The following is a 19,267-nucleotide window of genomic DNA, read 5'->3' on the forward strand; positions in this document are numbered from 1 at the left end:
GCTGGGTTCAAATTGTCATGCTGTGTCATAGGGTGTGTTGTTACTCTGTGCCCAAGACTGACAGGCGTGGAGGATTGAGGGACTGGTGGGTGGACAGCCCAGGTATTAGAGTTACCAGCAGTGAATCTGGAGCCTGTTCCTTTTGAAAGCTCTGGAGCAGTGAGAGGATGCAGCTGGTGCGCCTTCCACTCAGCCGGCCCATTTTCCCACCCCCATTTCTCACCTGCTATAGCAAGCGGGATCTTACAACAAAGTAGCTAGGCAGAGGCAACGGAAGGTGCAATATTTGTGCACCCTCCCTCGTGTTAAGCACATTTCAAGATCAAAAGCAATGCAGGCCCAACCATTCCAATATGCGCAAGCAGCAGCCACTGATATAAACCATCGTCCCAGTGATTAGCTGCTGCCCTTTGTCAGTTCATGCTCTGCTTGTCACACTAAGCAAAATGTCTTGGAGGCTTAACATCTATTTACTGTGGGAATGTACTGAAATGTATTATTTTAATGTTTTTAATTATATGATTGTTACAAAAAAGAAAAAAAAAATTTCCCCAACAAAAGGGCTGATTGCTCAAAACGCTTTGAGATAATTGATTTTGGTCAAATTGTCTTCCTGCAGGTCTTGCAATTTGAACTTTTAAAGCAACCTTCCCCAACATGGGTTCCTCCAGATGTTTTGAACTACAGCTCCCATCATCCCTGACCATTGGCCATGCTGGCTGAGGCTGATGGGCCAAAACAGCTGGAAGGGCCCACATTAGGGTAGGCTGCTTGAAAGGGGCAGCCAGGATCTCTGTGTCGACTGCTGGCAACTGTACCCAGCATCCAAAGATGTGAAGATTCCAGCACTGGGCGGGGGGCGAGTTTCCTTTGATCATCCGGCCTGTCTTCCTTTGTGTCAGCTGGTGCTACTTGCCGGCCCTTTCCTGATAAAGGAGGACACGAGGGTCCAGGCTTGTGGCAGTGGGCGGCGGCCCCGTGGTTGCTGGGCGAAGAGGGAAGCGTTGCGCGGCTTTCCCTGCCTCCGGCGCTGGGCTTTTGGCTCGACCACCTGCTGAGTCATTGCAGCTCCCACCTGGGCGGAGCTTCCTATTTTAAGCTCAGACTTGGTGTTAGCGAAGAGATTTTAAACCTACACGCATGAAAACATAGCAACATGTCCCCCCCCCCCCCGCATCACGATCAGGCTCTGGCCCGTCAAAGCAAGCCTCCCCACCCGCACCCCCTTCGCAGAAGACAGCAGCCTGGCTCGCGCTCACGGGCAGGAGTGTGTCCGTGGGAGTTCCCCGCCCCTTTCATAGGCGCTGCCCTTGGTCCATCTGGCCCGGTATCGTCGACACTGACTGGCGGCAGTAGCTCGGCGGGGGTTCAGGCGGGAGCTTGGCCAGCCCCCCTCGGAGAGGCCGGGGGTTGAGCACGGGCCCTCTGCATGGGAAGCCTGTGCTCCACCACCGAGCCACGGCCCTTTCCCGTGACCCGAGGGCCGACCTCGCAGCCGGGGTTATGACCTTGCTGCTCTCCCTTCCAGGCGGCACATTCTGCCCGGCGGTTCCGATTAATGTCTAAAAAGAGAGGGGCGGGGTGGGCCGCCCGCCTGGTAGCTTTAAGCGGCCAGGTATGCGAGGCAGGTATGCTGCGCCTGTTCAATGGGGAAAGGGGCACTCTACGCATCCTCAGAGGCGTTCTTGTTATTGGTTCTCCCACGTTTCACAATATGAAGGCCTGGCGTTCAAAATAAGTGCCGGGGCTGCGCCTTGGAGGAGGAGACGAATCACCAGGGAGCTGTGGGTGGGTGGTTGCTTGGTGCCTGGAGCAGCGAGCACCCAAGCAGTCGCCGCGGTAGCTAGACGCTCCTCCTCCTCCATCCCGCCCTACTCAGCCGGGGAGATTCCCTCGCTTCTTGGGCCTGTTCCTTTAAGAGCCTCCCCCAAGACGTGCCCGATTTTACTTTGCAGGAAAGGGTCGCTCCGCTTCCTGGTTGAGGCGGCCGGCTGCAGCAGGCGCAGAAAGTTTACGGCTGGCAGCGCGTCCCGCCCCGGGCCGGGCGAATGAGTGGCTCGGCACGCCCGCCCCCTGCAGGTTGTGGGCGGCGGCGGCGGCGGCGCTGGCTCGGGGTGGCACGATCTCTCCGGCTTGGCTCCTGGGCTGGCAGCGGAGGAAGGGCGCCCGAGCCCGCGCATGGCGCTTGTGACCGTCTGTCGCTCCCCGTCGGGGAGCGGCCACTCTACACCCACCGGCTGCAAGGTGAGCGCCCCGCCCCGACGAATAAGGCAAGACGAATCCTTTAGCTCGGAGCTGGGCTTGGATCGCAGCCCACCCCGATACCACCCCGGAGCCTCCAGCTGCTCTTTGGGGGATGGCCACGGCCCTCTCCATCGCCCCTTTCTGGGACCGGCGTGCGGGGATGCCGGGGTGCCGAGTCCACCCTGCGCCCCCGTTCCCGAATGTACGCGCCACCCTCGCTCTGTGGTCTTGCGCTGCAGGCTGCGGACAGGGCGGTGCAGCCAGCGGCTGCAGCTTTCTCTGTGCTGGCAGCGGAAGAACTGGCCGTTTGTTCTCGCGCCGCCCTGCAGGGGGGCGCTGTCGGAAGGAGGGCAGCAGGAAAATGACACGGGGTGCTGGTGGGACGTGAGAGGCCGGGCAAGAGATTCCCAGTAGAGGGAGCCGCGGGGAGTGGGGCAGCAGCGCTGGTGGGATGGGGGAGTGAAAGCACTCCCTGCCACTCTGGGGACAGCCTTTCTCCCCGGCTACAGCAAGGACTCTAGTTTCCCGTGTGTGATGCTCAAGGTGGATCAGCTAGCTCTCTAACAGGAATGCCCTGTAACCTGCCTCTCATATTCATCATCCTGCCCGCAAAAGCTTATGCCAGAATAAATTAGTTAGTCTTTAAAGTGCCCCAAGACCCTTTGTTGTTTTAGCTCCAACAGACTAACATGGCTACTACTTCTCCGGACATTTAGAATTGGGAGAGCCAAAGAGTGGCAAAGGGGTGATTATTAAAATGTTAAGAAATAAAGTTGAAGCAGAGGTTCCCATCTGTGTTAGTTGTTAAGAATACAAAGCCAGGGGGTGACAGTTATTCTGGATTATCTAATGGTGATGGGAGCAGGGATGTAAGGCCTTGCCCAGCCTGGCGGCCTTCAGATATGTTGGACTACAATTCCCATCATTCCCCCAGCATGACTGAGAATGATGCGAGTTTCGGTCCAACATATCTGGAGAGCTCTAGGTTGGGGTAGACTTGAGTCGGTGGCATACGTCTTTCCCAGAGAGGTTTAATGGAAGCATTATACTGGCCTTTGCTTTGTGTTGGGAGGGAGCTCACAACCAGTAGATTTCCCCAGAAGGCGCCTTCCTAGGGAGTGGGGCAATTCTACTCTTGCATGGGCCTCTTGACCATTAGTGGGTAGCTTGTTGTAGGACTCCCTCCTTCCCTTCTTCGACTACTCCAGTTCCAATTTCTCCTTGTAAGGAAACAATGTAGGAAAACTGTCAAAAGAATTCCAGTGGCCATTGGGCCATTCCTTCTTTGTGACCCCCACAAGATGGTTTTTTTTCTAATCAGCTTTTGACAGCTGAAGATCCTGTGGGGAGAACTTGGGTGGTAATAGTGACATGTCAGTGAGTTTCACAATCAGCCACTTCCTGCCAGCTCCTTGCAGATTGCAATGTCAGAGACCCATGGAGGGTAGCAAAAATGGCCTTTGCAGAATGGCCTCCTCTCCTTCAGAAGAGGAAGACTCCCCAGACCATAACACCCGCACTGGATACACCCTCATGTTCCTTGCACTGTGGCACCTCACACTTGAGTACACACCCCAAGCTTGGCAGTCTGTGGGACTGATTGAGTTCCAAGTATAATTAGGCATTGTGCAAGGAACTGGTAATTAGGAAGTGTCAAGGAACACTGTTTTTTTCCATGCTTAAAAATGTCACAGGAAATTGCCAGCAGACTGGGAAGCACATAGATAAGGTTATGCAAGAGCTTGACTTAAAGGCCAGCCCAGGAAAATATTTGCAACCATTCCAAGAAAACAGGAGGCCAGCCATGGACAGTGCCCTAAAAGGGGAACCATTCTGTTCCCTGCCTATGTATTCCCAAGCCTGGTATTTGTTGAGGTCTCCCTGTTGCTGTGAAGCTATGATGTAACACAGGTCTACACAACCTGTGACCCACCAGGCCAAACACAGGCCATCAGCCACATATTGTGGCATATTCAGGGCTTAATAAACCTTTTATTTTTTGTTTTTAAAAAATATTTCTTGGCTGCCGTTCAGGGCAGAAGCCTTCCCAAGGCAGCTTACAACAATAAAAACCTTCTGGTTTTGCCACCTGTTCAGGGGTGGGCAATTTGTGGCCTTCCAGAAGTTTTGGCCTACAATTCCCATCATCCCCCATCATTAGCTATGCTGGTTAGGGCTAATGGGAGTTGTAGGCCAAAATATCTGGAGGGCCGTAAGTTGCCCATGTCCTGCTGTATGGCATGGGACTACAAAAACAGGAGGGTTGTCAAGCACTTCACAGCCCATAATATGTGGCCAATAGGAAGCATTCAGCTTGGCAGGACATAAGATGTCTGAGCTTGGTGCAGAATGGTGAGAGCTAGAGTAGCGGCTAAGAGTGTGAGCTGGAAATGTTGCCTGAGCCATGAACTTACTGCATAACCTTGGGCAAGCCACCCTTCTCACAGCCCCACCATCTGCAATAAAGGGATAAAAATACTGACCTACCTTATAGGGTTGTTGTAGGGATTTGGAGACTGTGTATGTGAAGTGCCCTCAGCGCTGAAAGAGTGCTATTGTAATGCAAATGTATGTCATGACAAATGTGATAACGCAGAAGTTTGGTTGTTATAGTTGGTTCTGTTTACTTACAGCTTTCTGTGTGAGCATGTGTTCTAGCCACTTAAGTTGGTCAAGAGTCAGCATTTATGGAAGCAGCAGTTTTTAAAGCAGAATCTCTTATCCATTGCTAAGCCAGCCTTTGTTTCGCACTCGAAGCAAAAATCAATCCACTTTTCTGAACTGAAGTTCATTCTTTTTTTGTTTTTCTTTTAATGGTACAGAGACTGAGATCAGAGGTAGGGAAATGGTACCCCCCCAAGAAATCTGTTGCCCACAGCAGCTCCTTGCTTCACCTTAAAGCCAGCTCTGATTTGATGACCCATATAAGAAAGATACTTCCATCTTTTCAGCATTTCTTTTAATTAAGGAGGCCTGTGTCTGCAAGTACATAATGGAAGCCTAGCATTTCATTATCTGCTTGTTGAGACAGGCAGTTAAGACACAAAGTATTTTAAAGAAAGAAAAAAGAGTAAACTTCTAGCCCTGTTGATATCAAGACCCATTGCGAACATATGTGTGCTGCTTGTGAGAGGACTTCCAAGTCCTCAGGGGATGGGCTTCAGTACTCACCCTTCCCCATGACTAGCCGTAGCAGAACAAGTTATCCAAAATAAGGAAAGGAAAGGTTCCTCCTGTGCAAGCACCGAGTCATTACTGACTCCTATTGGGACGCCGCTTTCGCTGGTGTTTTCATGGCAGACTATAGCGGGGTGGTTTGTCTTTGCCTTCCCCAGTCGTATCCAAAATAAACACACATACAAATTCAGGCTGCAAATTTTGGCCCATAGTGTTCAGAACCATAGCTTGGCAAAGTGATCCCAAAGGATCTGTGTGTGCCACAGAGGTTGTTTCAAACAGGAACATTATCTCACACTGGGTTCTTCCACGCCAAAGCTAACAGGATGAGCACAGTTGTAAGATGACTAAGAAATACCTGGATTCCTCATAGTTCTCCTGGTACAAAGGAATTGCTCTCAAGCCAGTATGGAAGGACCCCCACCATTTGCTATTTGGTACCGATCATTGATCAGCAAAAAACTGAACTTTTGCTAGCAGCTGTGCTTTGTATGCTTTTATGGTGGCAGGCATGCAATTGACTTCTAACTGTGCATAAATTAGATCGTGTAATGAAAAGAGATTGCATATTTAATGGTTTTTATATGCAGTATTTACTATATTTGTCTATGACTGGATGCCAATGGCTACTAGTCATGATGGCTCAGTATTACCTGAGGCAATATGTCTCTCACTCCCACTTGCTGGGCAACTTGAGCAGAAGGGTGATATTGCCCTCATGGCCTGCATGTGGATCACTGGGAACAGAATGCTGAACTAGATAGGCCTTTTATGTGATTCAGCATGACTCTTCTTATGGCTTTGTTGTGCCCTGTGGTTTAGACAGATAAAGGTATTCTACACTTATTAGAAGGGCAGCTTCCTATCGCTCCAAGTTCCAAGTAGGTAGAGTTATAGGTTTGCCTTGCCAGAGTCTCCATGGTTTCACTGGGATGAACTGCCGAATCTTTTTGGAAGGTCTTTGTGGAATTTGCTGAGTGCAGGATATTGGTGCTGGGTTTGTGGAAGCAAGCATTCTTTTAATCTGCAGCAAGAGATTCTTCTCCTCTGGTCTGGAGTAGTAGTGACTAATCTGCCTGGAATTCCCTTGCAGGATGAAGATGTTCCCAGGAGAAGGCAGCTGCAGAGACGGTGAGGACACAGCCTTCATAATCTTATTCTTTTATACTCACAAATTTAAAAAGTCCAGCGTCAAACCACAATGTTATGTTATCTATAAACAATCTCCTAGGTTTTAGATCTACTATGAGATACCCCCACTAGCAGCAATCCAGCATCAGTAGTGCAATATCCTATCCCCACCTAAGGGATGTGGAGTAGCTAGGTTGCTCTTTGCAACTTAAATAAAAAAAGATGACTCCAGTACTGGATTTACACAGTGAAAAAAATGCAGGGGTGTCTGTGTGTGTGTAGGTTCCTGAAATGGTGGTACAGGGGAGGAGGAGCCTTGCTGTCTTTGATGTTTTTTACATTGGTGTGCACAAGTGCTCCAGTAGCAGAAAAGCATACTAGACCACTTAGGGGATATATACAAATATAGAAAAGCAGGAAAAGTAGTTCACAAATGTGGATATTTGGTTGTGGGGAAGGGAAGAGTGGTGTAACTTAGTAGTAAGCATTACTACTATCCATGTGGACACATGACACTTGCAGAGCTGAATTCCGCATAACAATCACAATTGCATTATGGCGGATTCACATTTTTCCAACAGAAGTGTAATCTTGAGGGAAGACATCTGCACTGCGCAGAACAAAAGTGTAACAGCTGCACATTTATTGCTCAAAAAATGGATTATACAAAAAGCCCTTAGAGACCGCAGTGGGGAACAGGATAAAGGATCTTCAAAGGAAAACATGCACCAAATATTCTGAAGGATACTGTGCATTAAATATAAATGCATTGGGAGGGGGATCTTCATGCCAACAGAATGAGAAGTGCATTGGAGTATTACGCAGATTTTCATTGAATTGGCTTAAGTCTGTCAGAGACACATGAAGCAAGATAAGCCGAGTGTAGCGTACCTTTAAAATCTGGTTTTCAGTGCTTGAAAGGAACGTACTTCAGGGTAAGGTAGGATGGGGGGAGTAGAACTGAACATCATCAAGCTGGCAGGGGCTGCTCAGCCAACAGGAGAGGCTTGTTTCCTGCCCCTGTCCAGGCTTCCCCCTGCTACTACATTAGGAATGGAGAGCAACTAATTTACCCCCTGTGTGCAGATTTCCCTGAAGAAACCAACATCCCCAGTTCTCCAGTGCAGCATCTGAAGGCTCCTGAGAGCTCCCCCACCCCAATTTCACAGCATCCCAGCAATCTGTTGTGGAGTTATTGCTCCCTTCCCCATGTGTGCACTTTTGCCCATTGCTTCCACCACCACCCCTTCCAACCTCCCTTTCTCCTTCTCCCTGCTCCCAATGAGAAGCTGCCCTAAAGTAATGCAAAAGAGCACTTTAGGGTGAGTAAGTAAAATTAGCCATTAACCCTTTCACTGCAGGGGAGTGAGATTTATTTCTTCTGAGTAAACATGCACGGGGTGGGGGTGGGGGTGGGGATAGTTTAAAGATTAAAAGCAGACCAGCTAAGGTGAATGAGTGTCCCCACTACTGCGGTAATGTGAGGGGCTGCTGCTGCGCTCCTGGGGATTTTCTCAATGGGAAAAACTACTTCCACTGGGGAAACAAGGGGGAATGGGGTGTCCCACTGGCTTGACCACATCACTGTCAGGCCACAGAGGCACACCCAGGATTTAATGCAGGGGGGAACATGGCACACTGTGGTAAAACTGCCAGGGAGCTGCTTTCAGTAGAAAAGTTGGAGTAAAAGGAGTTTCGGAAAATGCAGCTTTTCGAGAGGGAGGCGGCTGGTTGGCAGCGGACTGGTGACGCTGTCATCTGTTGCAAAGGAACTCAAACTGCTCTAACTTCACACTAAATCGCTCATGAAGAAAGCCCCATGGAAAATTCTCTAATTCTGGTGAGGAGGATAATGTAAGCGGCCTTGAGTTCCTTGCGAGAGGAAGAAAGGCGGGGTATAAATGCAATAAATAAATAAATAAATAAAGGGAGGATCCAATTCCCTTTCACTCCATAGCAGAACTCCCTACTTTTTTCAAACACGTTTGAACCCTATTGGGGTGGTGGGGCGGAGAAAAGAAACAATGCGTGGAGGAAAGATTGTGGGCCACCTCTCCTACTGCTTCTTCATTCTAATTCTTCCCTTTTCATAGCACAGTTCTCCTTTAAAAAATAATGTTGGAACGCTGTTACCTTGTGCCCTCCAGATGTGTTGGACTAAAGCTCCCACAACTCCAGACAGCCTATGCTGGCTGGGGGATTACGAGAGTTGTAGTCTAACACATCTGGAGGGCACCAGGTTGGGGAAGGCTGGTGTAGGGAGCCCTGTAGGCCTTCCCCCTGATTTACCATTTGTGGGAGAGGATTTGGGGGGGGGGGGGGCATATGCATGAAAGTTTGCGGGGTAGTGGTGTGGGGAGACAGGGACTTGGAAAAGAAGTTTTTATTTTGAATAAGTGGGGCCCTCTTGGGTCAAGAGTTAGATGATATATTTTAAAAATAAATAGTAAATCAATATCTACAGAGTTGTTGTTTTTTTAAATGAAATTGCAATTTCCAAGATGCTTGCTTCATTTTATGTACCCTAACCAAGTGTGTTTAGTGTTAGTCATACTTTCCTTAGAATCAAAGCTATTCAGTTGTTGTTTTTTTAAAGTTTGAACTGAAATAGTTGTTTTCAGGTCAACACCACTCCTGAATACATTTAATGGCCTTAATGCTTCAAGCTAATAGTGCCTGCTTATTAGTTTCCCTCAGAAGGCAAGGGCTGCCTGTCTCTGACTACTTCAAATGCTGAGATTTGATTTTGCAGTCACAAAATGTTTCTAACCCTTTCCCCTTGGGGAGAAGGCAGGACTTAATGGGGCAAGCTCTCATTCCTCCTAGAGCAAACTTGACTCCCTCCCTGCTGGCTTCCCAAAGCAGGGACCAAGTCTAATTTCTTTACCCATGCTTTCCACCACTGGATGAGAGACTTTTTCTATATCACTCTCCTCTTTCTCTCTGCCCCCCTCTTCTCCAGCCACAGCTTCGTCATGGTCAAAGGAGCAGCTCTGCTCCTGCAGGAAGAAGAAAAGCTGGAGGCAGTGCAAGAGGGTCCAGCAGCACCCCTAGACCACAAGCCTAAGAGCGAGAATGCTGCAGCAGGACAGCAAGAACTGCACTTACAGCAAATGGTGGGGCTGTTGCGTCCAGAAGACACCATCCGGCTGGTGAGACTGTTAATGGGGAGGACGGATATAGCCAAGTAGGAATGATGGAGTCTGGACAGCAATTGACCTGACCACAGAATGTGCCTCCATGATGAACTCCATGAGCCTGGAGCAGCTAGTTATCTAATTTAATGTTTTGAGCAGGGGCAGCCCTACCATTAGGCAGAGTGGGGCAGCTGCCTCATGCAGCAGATGCTTGAGGATGGAGTAGTAGTGTCAGAGACACACACACACCCCACCATTCCCCCTGAGTCCCCTAAACTAGTAAGTCCAGCATAGCGGAGGCAGACCCGGGATCAGGGATCAGGATGGCTGGACAGCTGCGGAGGGCCCACAGGCTCAGAAGGGCCTGTCGCTGCCCACCCCTAAGACCTTCCACTCACCACCACCACCCATCCCCTGGAAAGCCACGTCAGCAGGAGAAAATGGCTGGGGTGTCTGCCCATCCTCTGTTTAGGCAGGAGGAAAGGTGTCCCAGGAGACAGCCTGCAGCATAGGAAATGTCCTGGAACTCCTCTCCAGTTTCCACAATGCCTGTCTCTGAGTAAAGACCCCATCGGAGCCAGACATTTGGCAGTGGATGGCAATGAGAGGAGGGGGTGAGTGGAGGGAGAGATAGGGGGAGCAGAGGGGGAAGGCGGGGGGGAGTGGAGGTGGTGGTAGGAGGGGGGGCTGTGGGAGGAAGAGAGTGGTGGCAGGAGAGGGAGGAGAGGGGGGTGAGTGAAAGGGTGAAAGGCAGAGGAGGTGGGGGGTGAAACAGAGAGGAAGAGGGAGCAGGGGTCTTTGGTGGCACCATGCCTGAGGGCACCCAGAAGTGTGGCACTGGCCCTGCATGGAGGACACAGTCCTGCTGCTAGTGCTGAAGTAAGTTTCAACTGCCAGTCTGGTTGGATTGTGTACATCAGGGGTGCAGAACCTCATGCCTGGGGGCCAAATCCAGACCTCCTGAGGTCTCAGTCTGGTCTTCCGAGGTTCCCCTGAGAGCTACGCCCCCCTCCTCTGACTCCACTCCTTCCCCCAACCACTGATCGTTTGGTGGCTTCCTGGCTTTTGGGCAGTTTTTTCCCCACTCTAAAAGGCTGAAATGCCTCTCCGAAGGCTCAGTTACTGGTAGTAAAACATGCTGGCATTTTGGCCCCGCCCTTTAGCCTTTGGCCACACCCACTAACAGAATGCGGCCCCCGAGAGTTTCTCCAAACTGGAATTTGGCCCTTGGGCTGAGAGAGGTTCAACATCCCTGCTGTACATGGAATGGGGGTGGGTTGCCATCTTGGCCTTTGCCTCAGGCAGCAAAATGTCTTGGGCCAGCCCTGATGTTGAGTGACTTGTAGACCAGTAATGAGCCAGCTTCCCAGTGCCAAACCAGACCTGCTTAAGGTTCATCCTATCAATCAAATTCTCTTATGTGTGTTCTCTCCCTTTACTCTGGATGAAGCCAGTGAGATCTTCTTACCCCTCTATCTCCATGGTTACATAAATGGGCTTCTGTCCTTCTGTGCTCTCTCAGGAGCCACAAGCTCTACTCAGGATGCTTTGCTTCTGCCAGGCTGTGACATACCAGGGAACTGTTAGAAATTTTTAAAAAATGTTTTGTTCTGAAGAAGCGGTATTTCAGAAGCGGGTATATGAGTCTCTGGCCTGTTCCTCACTAAGGTGGTAAACCTACATCTGGACAATATCACCTCAGACTACAGGTGAGGTCTCACATGATTGAACGTTCCTCCGAGTGGGGTGTGGGCGGAGGAATTCAGCTGCATGTAGAAAACTAAATGTCAGGAAGCAGAGCTTTTGCCAAGCCTTCTCCCCAGCTTGCTTGTTTCTATACATAGGGATGTTATGGATTCCATACACACACACACACACCCCTGCCCACCATTCTGCCGTGTGAGCACACACCTGCAGACTGAGGTGGTATAGTCAAGACACACGTTTACTGCTTCAGTGACAATTTCTTGGTGACCCAGATTCCGGGGCTAGTTCAGATTTTCCATACACTTGTCATCTGAATATTACTCCCTGTTTATTACCTGACTACGCCTTTCTCCTCCCCTCAGTGCGAGTCCAGAATCTGTGGTGCTTCATGCCCGGTATTTTTGTGATAAATGGACTCAGCCTTGCCCCCAGCTCTAGCGACCCAGGACTTCCTGCTTGGCAGGGCATGGCCAGGGCCTCCATATCCATGCTTGTAGAGGCTTCTGGGGCAGGGGCGGGGGGATTCCTCTCCTTTGGAATGTGGCTTTCAGGCAGACATTCAGCCGGGAGCTGCAGCCGCTTCCCCATTTATGGCCTGCGGGTCTTTTGCTCTCTTGGGCAGGCAGCCAGAGCTGGCGTCTCTGCTGAGCCTGATCCCAGCTCTGGGGACTCTGCTGGGAGATTTCCAAGCGGGCTTAAGTAACATTTTTCTTCTTCTAGAGAGTGAGTCATGGCAGCCTCCAAGCACCTGGGACAATTCTTTAAGGCAGCAGCTTTCGAGCTACTTTCTGGTGGATCCTGATGCTCTTTGGAAGCTCACCAGGGGTTGCTCAATTAGAAGATCAATCATTTTAATGGCAGACAAGCTACCAAAATCATGCAGAACAGTATTTTTAAATTGACCATGTAGCGTTTCACCGTTCTGTACCCACTTCTGTTACTTTCTCTGCAGTCAAGAGGCCTAGAAACATAGTTTCTAAAATGTCAAATATCTGAGTCACTTAGGGTGCAATCCTATGGCTGCTAGTCAGCTGCTAGATGGCCATAGGATAGGTCGGTTCCCAGGAACTGAAAGACAGTTTGCACACTACTGCTGATCTTCCCCTGCAGTGTGCAAAATGGAGAAATAAATAGATGTGCACCTTTTGGGTGTGCTCTCACTTCAAGCAGGGCAATAGTGAGACCCAACATGCTTGTCCAGTGTACACACACACTGGTGTTCCTTGGCAGATGTCAGTGTGGAAAGCATTCCCTGAAGACAGAAAGTTTGAAAAACACCACCTTAAAACTCAGGTACAGAGATGCCTTCTCTCGGATCCTATCATGCAATGCCAAACTGCATTCACTTATCACTAAGGGCATTTTCATATGTGAAACTTAAAAGCTATTTGAACTTAGTATGTGAAAATACCCTTAATGAAAATTAAATCAGTTTGCAGTGCAAATATTAAAAAAAACTTTATACATTTGATTTTCCTTTCACATTCACAATTAATATACATTTGATTTGTCTTTCACATTCTGTCCTGCATTAGCAACATTCACACAACGTACAAATAGGAGGAGAGGGGATCAAATATACTTTTTAGTGGCAGGTAAAAATTGTCTGAAGTTTTTATATGTATTATTACATTATTACAGAGTGGATAGGGAGACCTTGTCATCTGACTCTTCCCTACCCAGGAAATGATAAGCTATGCACACATGTCCATCATCCTTCTAACACTATTAAGGGAGCAATCCTACCGGGGTAGGCGGCCGCCTCTGAACTCAGAGGCAACCGCCTATCCAATGCAGGGCAGGAGAAGCGTGGAAGGGATCGTCCCCCCACGCTTCAGCCATCCTGCATTTGCAGCTAGACAGCCGATTTCAGCCATCTAGCCACAGGAAGTCAGAGAGGGGGAAGCGGCGGCCTGATGACACATTGGATGTGTCGTACTGGCATTTCTGAGTTTCCTGCCCCGACATGCCCCCAGGAACGCCCCGTTTTCAGCGCTCCATGCTCCTCTTCCAAGCATGGAGCCATTCCGCACTGCTTGCAAGGCAGCGCAGGAGGAAATGAAAGTTGGTCCTCAGGGAACTGACCTCAGAGCGCGGGCTCCGAGGTTGGTTCCCGGGAACTGACGTATCCTATGGCCGTCTAGCCTCTGGCTAGCGGCCATTCGATTGCACCCTAAGTGACTCAGATATTTGACATCTTAGAAAACTATGTTTCTAGGCCTCTTGACTGCAGAGAAAGTAACAGAAGTGAGTACTGAAGGGTGGAATGCTACATGGTCAATTTAAAAATACTGTTCTATATTCTGCATGATTTTGGTTTAAAGCTCTACAAAGTATGATTTTGAAGGGATGATTTATGGATTTGAGAATCTGGATTTAGCCACACAAGGGCTTTTAGCCAGACACAAATATGATGCAATATGTGCTTCAGCTTACTTCAGTCGCTGGCAGTAGTCCAAACAAATATGTTTATTTCTGGAAAAATGTAAATACAGTGTCTCTTCAAAACTGTTGCTTCTTTTGTCATACTGGAAATTGCACAAATGGCTGCAAAGAAGGAATGTGATGCATCCTCTAACCTGAGCCTGCCTAGAACCTACCATAGCCATGCACATATCTTGCTAACTGTGTTATTTTCATGTCAGTACAGATATGGAATTTAGCCACGGCACGGGCCTCAGGGATCACAGAAAGCTTCCAAAGCGGCTGTTGGTGCTTAAGCGGGTGCCACCCCTGCGTCTGGGGACAGCTCCCCAGGCTTTGATAGCTGGGGAATGTCATTGGCATAAGTGAAGGTGACACTGAAGGACAGTCTTGCGAGGGCGCTGTGTGTGTTTTCTCTCCCAGGCCGTGAGGCTGGAGTCGGCTCGAGCTCATCGAATCCGGTACTTGCTGGTTGTGTCAGCAGCGGAGATGGAGAGCAAGAATGAGATGGTGCTGCTGGGAGTGGACTTCCCTGAAGAAGGGTGAGAGGGCAAGGGAGAGAGCAGAAGGGGGTGGGGAGAAAGTGTATTGGTGAGGAAAGGAGAGAAGGGAGGGTATGCATGATTTGGGCTCCAATACTGTACACCAGGACTGGGCAACTTGTGACCCCCTGGATGTTTTGTCCTGCAGTTCCCATGATCCTTCACCATTGGTTATGCTGGCTAGAGCCGATGGAAGTTTTAGGCCAAAACATCTGGAGGCCATAAGTTGTCCACCTTGCTTCCCTGGGAGTCAGCCCCATTGAACCCAAAGGGACTTAATTCTGAATAGGTTTGCATGGTTGGTAGGCTCAGGTGAGAAAAGGCTATTTAAAGCTTCTTGTACCCAAGCCAGAGTTCTAACATTGGTCGAATATTTTAAAGAAGTGGGCACAACGAAGGTTTAGGACTAGAAAGGAGGAGTAAAAGGAGCCAGACCCTCCTCAGCCATCGGGTGGCTGTGGAGAAATAACCATCTCTCAAATTAACTTACCTCACAGGTAGTGGGGAGGATAAAATGAGAAAGCTGTAAGGTTATTTTCTCTCAGCCTTTGGGATAGGATAGGAAGGAATTAGATCAGTAACATATCTCCGTGTGGCAGAGAAATGCCCCCTTTTTGTAGCATGGTTTCCCACTTTTGTATTTCCAAGCGGGGGAAAGAGGGTGGGGTGGGGGTGGGGGAGAAGAGGGCTGCAAAGGGGATCCATTGTCTGCAGCAAGCCCTAGATCAAAGCTGGCAGCGGGGAGGGGCATATGAGCACAATAATGCTCTGATGTAATAGTACTTAATTGGTGTAGTTTTTTGGAGAATTGTTAATGGGAGAGTTAATCCATTTTAGTCTCATGAGGTAGTTTAGGCTGTGAAAGAGCAACTTGCCCAAGGTTATCCCATGAATATTACAGCTCAGGACCTGGGTTTTCAAGCCAGTCCTACTCAGTCCAAGTCCAGCATTAAGCCTCCACAACACCAACCATGGACAGACTTGAGACTTGAAGGATCTACTTTATGGTGTGTGTGTGTGTGGGGGGGTTTACTAGCATTTTCTGGTCCATCAACTGGGGTAAGGTGATGAATAGTGATGGGGTGGAGCAGATACAAAATGGTGGCTCAGGGGGTAAAGTCAGCTACTGAACCCCATGAGTCATGCACTGGAATCACCTGCATATACAAATCTACATCTGAGCTTATTACAAAGGAGGGATTCTAACAGCATGATGTAGATCTTTTGTTCTTACTATAGTTAACCAGGGGTCAGAAACCCCAGCCAATCTACTATACATCATCAATCTACCAGTCAATCCCCATCCACCTTCTGTCCACTCTTGCACAACCCCATTTAATTCTATGCTGCCACAGAAATTGAAGTTTTTTTGCATCCCAAAGACTGCAAAGTCAGGGATTATCCCATTTTTCATTAGTGCAAAGTTACCCTAATCTCAGCTACCTTTATACATGTGCCATAGCGTGGCATGTTCCAAGCGCCTACTTTTGTAAGAATGAAAGGGAAAGAGATGCTGACTCTCGACAATCGGTTCTCTAAAGTTTGCTGATCCCAGATAATTCAGAAAGACGGTTGGACACAAAGTTTAGACAAAATGGATTCACAAAGCAGAACATAAAAATGCTTTAAAGAGCACAAAAGATGGACTTCCTGTTACAGCAAGGAAAGATAAATGAGCATTTAAGTTAGAAAACCTCCAGTAGCTGATATGTCCTTGCCTTGTGTCTTCTGCATGATATCTTACAACAAGGCATGAATCCATCTGAGGCACCACTTAAGTCTCTTAGGCCACAGTGTGATGCAAACTTGCTTAAAAGCAAATCCCATTGAACTCAGTTGAACTCAGTAAGCCTTACTTGAGAACAAATACGCATAGGATCAGGCTGTAAGTTCTGCTTCTCTAACTATGGCTGTGATCCTAACCACCATTAGGTGGAAGCCAGTGCCACTGGATCATTGGAAGTTAGCAAATGCATCTAGGATCCAAGTTGACAAGACCTTCACTCTCTCCATGAAGTTAGTACAAGTAAAACAAAAACAAAAACCTTTTTATCAAAAGCATCTTTGCTTTAGAGTTGTTACTTACTTTCCTGATGCATATCTAAGCTCTTTAATGTGTTTTACTCCCTGGCCAAACCAGTTTGGCAACTGTTCACTGAGAGTATTTTCCCCCTCCTCCTACCCCATGTGTGTGCTCCAGAAACCTTTCTTTATGTATTCAGCTAGGGCACAGGTACTCAAGCATGTCACAATAAATCAAGGAGCTGAATGGAAAATAGCTGCATTTCTTTTCCTAAACCACAATAAGGAGTCCCTGTCTGGGCAATAAGGTGCAATCCGCCACTGTCACCTGTATGCAGTGTTTGTTTAACATTGACTTTGCAGCTAAGAACCACTGTAGAAATTAATTATCAAACTATTGCAAAGGCAGGTTAAGAGAAGAGCACAGGGATAATTTGTATGTATGTCTACATTTATTTACTGTATAAATCAAGAGGGATGCAACCACACTGAGAACACTGTGTACAGTTCTGGCCACCACACCTAAAACGGATATTGTAGAGCTGGAAAAAGTGCAGAAAAGGGCAACTAAAGTGATCAAGGGGCTGGAGCATCTCCCCTATGAGAGAAGGTTACAACAGCTGGGCTTGTTTAGCTTGGAAAAAAGGAGGGTAAGGGGAGACATGATAGAGGTGTACAAAATTATGCATGGTGTAGAGAAAGTGGATGGGGACATTTTTCTCCCTCTCTCATAATACTAGAACCCGGGGTCATCCCATGATGCTGACTGGTGGAAGATTCAGGACAGATAAAAGGAAGTACTTTTTCATGCAGCCCATAGTTAAACTATGGAATTTGCTACCCCAAGATGTAGAGATGGCCACTAATTTGGATGGCTTAAAAAGGGGATTGGACAAATTCCTGAAGGAGAAGTCTTTCAATGGCTACTTGTCCTGATGGCTATATGCTACCTCCAGTATCAGCAGCAGTGTGCCTATATACACCAGTTGCTGGGGAACATGGGCAGGAGGGTGCTATTGCACTCATGTTCTGCTTGTGGCTTTCCCATGAGCAGTTGGTTGGCCACTGTGTGAACAGAATGCTGGGCTAGATTGACCCTTGGTCTGTTTCGGCATGCCTCTTATGTTCTTGGATCTATAATAATTCCTTTAGGAGCTATCTGATCTCTTTATCTTTCTTTCAGAGTGGCTGCCTGCACCTTGGGGATGGTGCTCCCACTATGGAGTGACACCCAGGTCTTCCTCGATGGCGATGGGTAAGATAGCCCCACCCCATGCATCATTCATATAACTCCATGTAATAGTAATCTGTAATAGTGATCCTTGTGTTCGCTTTAAGCGTTAAGCCCCTAACATTTGTTTTGCCAAACAGACTGGGATAATGAAAAGCCATATTTTCTGTGTCTTTATTTTTTCCTTGCATTTTTGTGACTAGGCCGAAGTGGAATAAATAGGAGATGCCTCCTCCATGATTGTAATAATTGTCTCCATAGATAAGGGCAAAGAGATGCTGGGCAGCCCAAGACATTTCGTTGCCTCAGGCAAAAAATCAAAATGGCATCCCCCATCCCCAAGAAAAATATAATAATAAATTGATGATCATTTGCTGCCCTTCAGTGGCACCCAAAATTTGCTGTTCGCCCTCCTTAGGACACAGTGTCCACAATCCACCACAAACTTAAGCACAGAACTCTGCGTTGGAGAATGTCCATAGGCCTCTTGTGGCCCTCCAGATCATTTGGCCTACAACTCCCATCAGGCCTAGACAGCACAGCTAGTTGTGTGGAATCATGGGAGTTTGGGGTCGAAACCTCTGGAGAACCACAAGTTTCCCACCCCTGGGCTACACCATCACAGTTTGACCCAGTCCAAGGCTTACCACAGCCGGTTGTGAATTTGAATTTGCTATGAGCAGCATGCATCATCTCCAGTCTCATTTCTTCTGATCGAGTGGCTCCAAACCCATTTGCTCTGTACACAGCTCACAGGGTACCCCACTGCCTAGGGCCAGACCTGACGACTAAGTCCTACAGACTGTGTTTCATCTTCATTAGTGCCTGGATTGTGGGTCATTTTAAGGTAGCGGTATTGAGCCTCTTCCAGCCCGAGGGCAAAATTCCATTTTGGAGAAGCTCTCAGGGCAGGGGGCATATTCCAGGGGCAAATGGGTCCAAAGACAAAAGGGGTGGGCCATAAGTACCAAAAATACCAGCCTATTTTAGCTTAAAGCTCATACTGCCAGTAACAGAGCCTTAAGAGAGGCACTTCAGTCTTTGAGAATGGGGCGGGGGGGGGATGCAGAAAAGCCAGGAAACCACCAAATTACCAATAGGCGGAGGAAAGGGGCATGGGCTCACCCCAGGCAGGCCAGCTCTCCCCCATGGGCCTCAGGTTCAACATCCCTGTTTCAAAATGATCAAGGTGTTAGGAAGTTTTTCTCTCCTTTCTAAATGGGTCTGTCACATGCAAAGATAAGTGTTGTGCTCCAGGTACACAGATGTGGGCACTACATCTGGCAATTTTAATGGAAAAGATTCAGCATGTAGCTAAAGCTTAAAGCTATAGATCACCATGCTCCCAGCTAGCTCTTTGCTGAAGCAAACAGGACAGTTAGCAGCACTCAGCTGTCACTTTAGTGCCCCACCACCACATACTTTGTCAGGTAATGCTGGCATATCTAAAATCATACATCTCCTCAGACAGGACAGTGGCCACTCATTATTTATTTATTTATTTATTTATTTATTTATTTATTTCAGTTCTATACCGCCCAATAGCCGAAGCTCTCTTTAATTTAATTTAATTTAATGTGATTTAATTTAATTTAATGTGATTTAATTTAATTTAATGTGATTTAATTGTCATTAAATCACAAGCAATCAGA

The 19,267-nt window shown here is 48.1% G+C and overlaps 1 protein-coding gene across 2 annotated transcripts in view; it reads left to right on the forward strand.

Moving 5' to 3' along the window:
• The first annotated feature begins 491 nt into the window (after nucleotides 1-491).
• SSH3 (slingshot protein phosphatase 3) overlaps nucleotides 492-19,267 on the forward strand; it is a 32,158-nt gene continuing 13,382 nt past the window's right edge. The window contains exons 1-5 of one of the 2 annotated variants that reach the window (XM_084803786.1): nucleotides 492-2,244; nucleotides 6,515-6,552; nucleotides 9,515-9,704; nucleotides 14,244-14,362; nucleotides 17,568-17,639. In XM_084803786.1, coding sequence (XP_084659912.1) covers nucleotides 2,179-2,244; nucleotides 6,515-6,552; nucleotides 9,515-9,704; nucleotides 14,244-14,362; nucleotides 17,568-17,639 — 485 coding nt within the window. In that variant the 5' untranslated portion in view covers nucleotides 492-2,178. The remainder of the gene's footprint in view (nucleotides 2,245-6,514; nucleotides 6,553-9,514; nucleotides 9,705-14,243; nucleotides 14,363-17,567; nucleotides 17,640-19,267) is intronic. The other variant, XM_084803796.1, reaches the window with a different exon arrangement.

The sequence above is a fragment of the Heloderma suspectum genome, chromosome 1 (assembly GCF_057233095.1).
Source record: "Heloderma suspectum isolate Gila_16-S chromosome 1, 16-S_ref, whole genome shotgun sequence".
NCBI classification, from domain to species: domain Eukaryota; kingdom Metazoa; phylum Chordata; class Lepidosauria; order Squamata; family Helodermatidae; genus Heloderma; species Heloderma suspectum.